The sequence below is a fragment of the Poecilia formosa genome, unplaced genomic scaffold (genome assembly GCF_000485575.1).
Source record: "Poecilia formosa unplaced genomic scaffold, Poecilia_formosa-5.1.2 Scaffold633, whole genome shotgun sequence".
Classification (NCBI taxonomy): Eukaryota; Metazoa; Chordata; class Actinopteri; order Cyprinodontiformes; family Poeciliidae; genus Poecilia; species Poecilia formosa.
In genome coordinates, this window is record NW_006800572.1 from 136,828 (window position 1) to 145,672 (window position 8,845).

Here is an 8,845-nt window from a genome sequence, read left to right on the forward strand (position 1 = left end):
CCTAAAACATGAAGTGGCATTATTGTCAGTTGCTATGGCAACGAATCTGCACATAGCTTGGCGGATACAATATAACAATAATAACAATCTTTATTGTCATTATAAAACCATGCAATAGTTTACATAGATTATAAGAAAATTAATGAAAAAATGCTGCTACAGGGTATTTAATGCCCTTATGGCCACCGGGTATAAACTGTACTTCAGTCTGTTTGTTCTTTGCTTTAATGCTTCTGTATCTGCAGCCAGATGGCAGCAGCTGGAACAAATTGTGACCGGAGTGTGAGGAGTATTTTAAAATATTCTTGGCCTTTCTGAGGCAGCGGGACCTGTGGAGATCTTCAAGAGAAGGCAGAGAGCAGCTGATGATCTTCTCAGCAGATTTTATGATTCTCTGGAGAGTCTTCCTCTGTGCTCCTGTGCAGCTGGGGAACCACACACAGAGACAATAGCAGATGAAACTTTCAATAGAGCATCGATCTTTTGATGTCTTCGATGCTTTACTTTTCATCTATTTATTAATGTCACATACTGTTTTTATTTTTTCTTTAATTATGTAAAGCACCTTGAAATGCCTTGCTGCTGAAATGTCCTATCCAAATAAAATTTGATTGATTGATTGATTGATTGATTGATTGATTGAGTGAACAACCAACATCATGACACTTCATGTGCTTCCTGAAACATTCTGCTGTGAGATCTCTTCCCAGTAAACCCACAAAGACAACTGGTACTGTGAACTGAATACAATTCTACTTTATTTTAATGACTGAACTGATGCACAGTCAGACAATTTCTACTTTTATGTTATGTTTCAGTAGATGGCTCTCAAGCCAGCTCATCATTAAACCGCCCTTGTAGGTTTTAGTAATGAGTCAGTCCAGATTTTAAATCTTGGGTCTTTTATTCAATGAATCCTTAAAAATAAACAAAAAATACTTTCTAAGATTGGGGAACACAGACATTGATACAACAATCCAACAAGTTAAGACACACAAATGTTCAAGTGATCAGGATGCAAACAGTAAATGCTGTTTTTTTTTTGTTTTTTTTAAGAGAATTGATTTTTTTTAGATCAGTTCTGATGACGATATGTTGACTAGGAGGCCTTATAGATGGCATCTTGGAAAAGGCCTTGATGGCATCTATGACAGCAAAAAAAAAGGTTATGGCAGGTTCTTATGAATATCATAATTGTCTGAACATGGGACTTTTAATATACAATTTAATCTGTGAAGTGTGTTCTGCTTACTGTTTACATATGTAAACTGAAAGTCAAATTGCACCAGTAGAATATAAATACTTTAGACGCGAGGTTGAATAGAATAGAATATCTCAAACCAAATCAAAAGGGATGTTCTTTTTTAAGTATTGTAGGACTCGATCACAACAATGAATAGTTCCTTAAAATATTGTGATGCCCATGCTATTAGGTGCTTCCTCCTTAATACAAGTCAGATTTGAAATTTATTCATGATTTACGTTTTTTACTTTGTATTGGGAAAAGAAAAGCTAAAGAAAAAAATCTGAGGGGCAATAGAAGTTTAGGTGTTGAAATTGCTTACCCAAATTTATTTATTACACATGAAAACCTTAACAGGGAACTACACCAATTTCTCTATTCTCAAATAAAATTTTAAGTAATCCAACACTCAATAAATATGTTTCAAATATTTACTATTCCAAAACATGGATCAGTTTTCAAGTTTTACTTTCTGGAGCACATGGAATGCACACATGAGATTATCCATATTGCCCTTTTCCACTGGCACCTACTCAGTATGGCTCAACTCAACTTTACTCGATTACAAAGGTATTCTCAGTAGTTATGTGATACCTGTCCCATTTTTAGGATCCAGTTTGCAGGGGTTCCAAATGTACTAACTAAGGCTGAGAAGGCAGCATCAGAAGATTGTCTGTTACTGATTGTAATGTAATATAATGTTCCTTTTTTTTTGCATATGTTTTTATTACGTAAATCACATTTAACTGGCTTGTTGATTTGCCATGACAAGTGTGACTGTTGATGGCTGCCTACGGGTACCAGTGAACAGCAAGATGATTAGAACCCTATAAAGTAATTACTGGACCAACAAGGACCACAACGGCCGCAGTGGTTCTACGGAACAGACACCATTTACAGGCACCAACCAGTAACAGGTAGAGTTGATTGAACTTGAGCACATCATTACTGTATTCCATAATGGATGATGGTTTTATGACTTAAAGAGTCTTGTATGCAACTTGTTCCTCAGTGCTGAGCTTACTTTGAACAAACAAGGATATTCTGAAACTTATGGTATTGTCTTGCATCAAGACAATACTAACTTACTAACTTGCCATCAATACTAACAGTGTGCTCTGCTTGGATTATTCACTGTCTCTTACATATATTGGAGTTACACCTTATGTATGCTTTGTGTTTCCAGAATCTCTTTCTATGAGAAGTATGTCTCCACTTCCCTTAATTTGGACTCTCCAAGCTCTACTGCTTCTACCCCAACACCATCCACTGCTTCCACACGTGCAGCAGTTTGTACAAGATCATGCCACACTACTTTTCAAACTCTGGTGCCACCCAATTATGATAATTTCACTGTTAGAACTGTTGTAATGAAAAACCACCTAAACCATGTAGAGTTGAGCCAAGTCGAGCCACAACAGTAGAGCTGCCAGTGGAATAAAAAGGCCTTACTGACATTACTGGTGTCAGTAGGGACTGGCTGCTGCTTTGTGCTTTCTAAGACAACATATCGTATAAAACCAGTGACTGTATTTGAACAAGTTCTCATCAGTCCTAATGTTTATACCACTGTCCACAGACAAATCTGTGTAAATCATTGATGGTGACTAAGGTGAGTAAAGATTTTACTGATACATGACATTGATCTTCTGGGTCTAGAATACATCAGCTAGATAAATGTCTGCTTTCTTGTGATATGGAACAAAATAGAGAGAGGAAATTGTGGCAGTTGTCTAAGAAATCAACACCAAAGCATGAGTTAAAAAAAACCTAAATGCTTTTTCACTCCTTCTGAGGGCAGCACAATATTAATGTGAATATGCTTCCTTTTAAATTGATTCATCAGTAACTCAGATTAAAAGAAATTGATTTTTTACATACTCAATCTATGTATCTACTTTATTAAATAAAAAAATTGTTTGTATAGACCATAAAATCACCTTCTTGCTATTTTTTTCTTGCTCATGAAAAAAAAGCACAGAAGACATTTGCTGTGACAGTAAACTGCTGTTTGTTCACAATATGAGGGAATCAATATAAAATCAAATAAAAATTGTATGTTCAAAATGCTTAATGGCATCATTGTATGAAAAGGAATGCACCTATACAGAATAAAAGCAATCCAATATGAAAATTCCTGTTTCCTGTTACTTTTTTGGAATATTCCAGACAATAATTAACAGCAGTTTGTATCTTGATCCTGCTCATTTGTTACATGTAACTTCTGCATGGTGCACAGAAAAGTTTACTCAGCTGATAACCCTGGACTGGCTCAATCCAGTTCCTGTGAGAATTCTAAAGAAACCAATTGCAAGTACAGAGAACACATCTTTGTCAAATTGTTACTGTCCACTTTTACAGTTACAGCCGAACTTCAGGTGACAAGTTCCACACATCAGTCCGTTACTTTCTTCTTGAATCCTCCTTAAATCCTTGGATTATTTTCCTATCCAAGGTCAATTTACACATCTGTCCCATAATAACAAAAGACAGGATTATTTTTTTAATATTTCTTCTAAGATCTTGAGTTTCTCATTGTATGATCGAGATAGCAGATTATCAAGATATCCATTTCAAACACACACACAATTTAAAAACTCTGAACCCAGAACTGATTGGAGATAAGTAGGCAGATGACATGATTGGACAGTTTGTCTATTTTTTTTTATCAATTGATGTAGCTGGTCTGTTCACTGTTTCCAGCTTTAGCAGACGGTGCCGTTCTCTTGCCGGGCTTTGGGACAGGTGGATCTGGGTATTGGCTGAACAGAGGGAGCCAGGGTGCAGAAGAAACCAGCGATGAGGGTAAGGCCAAGACCTCCCCAGGCGCAAAACATAGACCATCCATAGCCATGGCCAATGTCGTCAGGAAGGCCGTACAGGTACCGCGGGTAACGAGAAAGCTCAAAGTTAATGCCAGCAACACAGGTACAGAGGGAGATAATGCAGAAAGTTCCTGTAACAACAGAAGTAGAACAAAAGTTGATGTTTAGCACAGTTATTGATTAATAATCAGTGTCTCACATTTTGAGTTTTTAAAGGAGAAGTTTGATCATCTTAAGGTGCTTTAGTACTGCAGGGCCTGGCCCCGGGCTGACCTGCGTTCAAACCCATGTTTGGCATCTTTACATTAGTCCCTATGGCGCAGTTCTATTCAGTTACATTCTATTCTATTCAACTGGGGTAGAATTGATAATTCCAGTTCTACACCAGCTAGGCCAGTCTGATTTGAAGTCGGCATAGATTGACACTTAGCTCAACAGAGGGCGGTAATTGCACTGATTGATCTGATTGGCCAGATGTTCAGCTCATTCCCAAATGGGATTTGGACTACTAGCAAAAAAAGGATTCATAGTATAGAAGAAGTAGTGAAGGGAGAGGAGGATAAAAAAATAAGAAGGTTAGGAAAGGGAAAGCTTGATAATTTTTGTTTCCTTTTCCTGATCTTATTATTCTTTACAACCCTTTTCTTCTTCTTTTTGCAAATGTCCATAGTTCCACACAATGAAAAGTAAAGAAAAATAAACAATCAAACCAAAATGATATGTGTTGAAAAAAGCCACACATTTATAGCTCATTTTCAAAAGTACAAGCAGATAAACCAGCTGTACAGGAAGAATTGCTTAACTCTTTGTCTTTGATGGCTCTGTTCCTATCCACAGATTTTTGTGGTATAAATGCCAAGTAGATGTAATGATGCACAAACGTTGAGACAAGATAAAATGACATGCTACGGAAATTAGCATGCTACATTAAAATGTTGTTGACATATATTTGTTGATAAATTATTTTAATTATCAGCTTTTATATCAGCTATTATTTGGACTCTTAGCTAAAGCAGATGAAGAAATAGTCCTAAATTTGGGCTGGCTGTGGCCCTGTGTGTTGCTTAGGTGTGATTTGGCTCCTGCAGAGTGACTAAGCATATTTTTTATGTTTTTATTATCAAGAAACATAATTGTCTTTTAAATGCTTATTCATTATAAAACTCTAGGGCACAGCCTTAATCCAAGATTGATCATAGCTGAGTGTGCAGCTGCCTCTTGCCAAGCTGAGCTGTTATGCTGTGTGTGAAGTTTCCACTGGCTGCCCATGCTATAAATGGGACACATTGCTGCACAACACTTTGTTTCTTGGGGGGTTAGCACTCTCACTATAATGTTTATACTTCACTTCTGCTCAGAGGGCGTTTGTGAACCCTTCTAGTAAACAGAATATAAACTATAACTTTACATTTTCCAGTAAAAAATGAAAACTGGATGCCGTTTCAGCAGAATTTTCAAGTTAGTAAAGTTCTATTGAAATCACACATTTGCCCTTGTAACATATCTTGTTGCACACAAAACTTTGAGGTGTGGGGCGGTGTTTTGTTTCATATACTAATAAGGCATTTTTTTTAAATTAATCACTAAAATTTTGTGACTAATATAGAGTAAGTAATCACTAAAAAAATCTCCCACTTGACAATAAAATTTAATAGCATTGATTTGCTCACTTGAGATTGGTTGTCTCATTGATCTTGGGGTATGTTGTTAAAACACATTTAAAAACACTCATGCTCAGTCATGTCACTTTTCCACAGTCAGAAAGATATGATGAGTACAGGTGATCAGATCACCTGTTCTGCACATAGATCAGATTATCAATTGGCATAAAACAACCCTCTTGTTTGGATAACATCTTCATTCTGATGGACCTTAATCAGACCATAATATTTCAATTGGACTGTTTGCATTTTTATTCTGATCAGCTGCTGATTCCTATTACTTATGTCCATGTAAATAAGTTTAAGTTGAATCTTTAGTAGGTGCTACAGTCAGGCTAATGCTAACCACAACTATCAATTTACCATGAACTGAAATAATCTAATAAAAAAAATGAGAATGTCTAGTTAAAACAATGGCCTGGCACCACCTTTGCTAGGGACTGAAACAGTTAACTTGAACTAATACTTTGTTCTACACTCACCTCCCATGAGGAAGAGCAGGCCAGCCACATATTGCATGAGACCTCTATCCCAACAACAGCCGAGCAAGCCAATGATCCAGCCAAACAGAATGATGGCCACTGCCATGCCCATGAAACCAGCTGTCATTCGCCGCAGGTCTGAGGTGGGACACAAGCAGAGAGGAATTCCTATAGTTAATATTTGTTTACACCAATTACTGCAGATGAAGAGAGAACCTCACACACTTTCAGAGTTTGGCCAGTTGAAGCTGAGATTAAATGAGGCAGCACTTAACTACAGATGTGCTGTTAAGGTTCTGCAGATCATGTGAACCCTTGTGAAAAATATATGCTATGTATATTAAATCTTAGCATACTTGAAGCCAGACTAATCATCAGTATACTTCAAGTTTGTTAAGGATTATTTTACTTGAAGCATGTTATTTTGGAACAACTAGTTTGTGTTTAATGCATTTTTATTGTAATTACATTATAGAAAATCACAATTTAAAGTGTACTAAGTGTACTATCACATGCTTTTTTGGAACAACCAAAAGTATTCTTAATATACTTTAATTATAACACTTTTCATGTAATACAAACGTGCTTGATTAGTCAGTAACGCGTTACTTAGTAACGCTTTGACGTCGGACCACTTTTTTCAGTAAGAAGTAATCTAACACATTACTATTTCAAATCCAGTAGTCAGACTACAGTTACTTATCAAAATCACTTTGCGTTACTGTACGTTACTATTATCTTTTGTAATTTAATTTTATTTCCTCTACGCGTCTTGGGGAGCGACCACCGTTTAATGCGACAGTGTCAGCACCGACAGAAATGTAAACAATGGAGGGAGATGTGCATTTTGTTGCTGAAAAGAACTATTTTGAGTTTCGCTCGCCAAGTCTGATTATTATTTGCAGCTTTCTGCTTGTTTTTTTCTAAAGTCGCTTGCAGATTTAATGAGTCGGTTTTTGGGCTTGGGAATTTTGTCTGACATCCAGTTAGTTTTAGTCCATCATTTCCCGGATGACCTGTCCCGCTGTGTCTTTGTTAATGTTAAGTTAATATATTCGCTGTGAGCGACGTTGAGCTTTGTGTTGCCCTCCAAAAGAACTGCAAACATCGAGACTAATATGAGCAGCGCAATAAACGTGAAAACAGCCACAAATGAACGTGTCCGTAAAGTTGTGCAACTAAATGCCCTTATAATTATTAATATTAAGATAAGTGTCACAAATCTGTGCAGCAGCCATCCGAATTGTGGAGCCGCAGGAGGAACTCTGTGCGCTGAGCTGTGACAACAAACGCAGGGCGGTAACGCACAGCCTGGAGGCCGAGGGGAGGGGGGGAAAATCCTATTTATAGTTTTCCAGACAATAGTGGAACACACAAAAACATGCACAAATTACTAAAGTTATTTTTGTTCTGTTGTAACCATTAAACAATGTCCCCTTCGGTTCAACCTTATAAGTGGAGACAGACACATTGTTGATGTTACCATTATAAAATAACTTGCAATTAAGTTGGCAAAGATCAATGTAATTTTCACAGGTGGCGGAGTGTTGCTAGCAGCTGCTGAAAGTAACTTAAAAAGTTACTTTTAATGTAACTTAGTTACTTTCCAAATCAAGTAACCAGTAATCTAACTAAGCTACTTTTTCAAGGAGTAGTCAATAATCCGATTAAAGTTACTTTTTCAAAGTAACTATGTCATCACTGCTTATCAATGTCTTATTATTCTGCTTTGCTACTTTGTACATTACATGATTCACTACACACTAGAGTACTGCAAACATATTAGGCTACCAGTTTACAGAAGGATCAAATACAACACATTTGCGATTGAAATTTTTTTTGTGTGTATTCAATATATTTACATTTTTCAAGAGTACATTGCCAATATACTGTTACAGAATTTTACAAACTGTCAGTACATAAAATACTTACAGATAACATGCTTATGAAAATTAGCACAATAAAAAGTAGGTACACTTTAGAGGAAATGTGAAAAATATTTCACCAAGGACAGAATATTTTTTTGATTCAATGTCAGCATTTCAGTATTACTTTAGACAAACTAGCATTTCTCCTTCCTAAGAACACTTTGTTAAAGAGCAGTGGAGTTTTGAGAATCTGCATCTTCACATCGGTTGCTGTGGCCTTGGTGACAACAGAGGATCTGCATCTTCACATCCCACGATCTTTTCTTTCCAGAGGATGAGGACGCAGACCTGCAGGAGGGTGTTGGGTTCCCAGCATGTGAAAGGTCTGACCTCGAGGAGGGGGTGTCGAGAAAAGTTGAGCTCAGCCCACTTCCCCATGCTGGAGATTTTAGTTTAATAATAACAATGAATAAAGTTATATTTAAAACTGATTACACAGGTGACATCAAGACCCAACAGTAGAGTCAGACGGTAATAAAATTAATCTGGTTGTTATTGTGTCCTGCAAACTTTGCTTTAATTCTACTCTTTTCTATTTAATCATAAAAAATCATCGTCAGGCAGAAAGAGAGTTATGAAACAGGAAAAGCAGGTTTCCTGGAGAAAGAGGAAGTTTCCAGCCTGCAGTGTTTAAAAATAGTTCAGACTGCTCATTTTGAGCATTAAAGGTTTAAAGAATAAAATCTAAACATTTTGAGTAATTGGA

At 36.7% G+C, this 8,845-nt stretch overlaps 1 protein-coding gene across 1 annotated transcript in view; it reads right to left on the bottom strand.

Annotated features, from left to right (window-relative positions):
- Nucleotides 1-883: 883 nt before the first annotated feature.
- The window catches only part of LOC103130414 (transmembrane protein 178B), a gene marked incomplete at its 5' end in the record, with an annotated part of 31,267 nt that continues 23,305 nt past the window's right edge, over nucleotides 884-8,845 (bottom strand). The window contains 2 exons of the mRNA XM_007541798.2: nucleotides 884-4,199; nucleotides 6,212-6,349. Coding sequence (XP_007541860.1) covers nucleotides 3,949-4,199; nucleotides 6,212-6,349 — 389 coding nt within the window. The remainder of the gene's footprint in view (nucleotides 4,200-6,211; nucleotides 6,350-8,845) is intronic.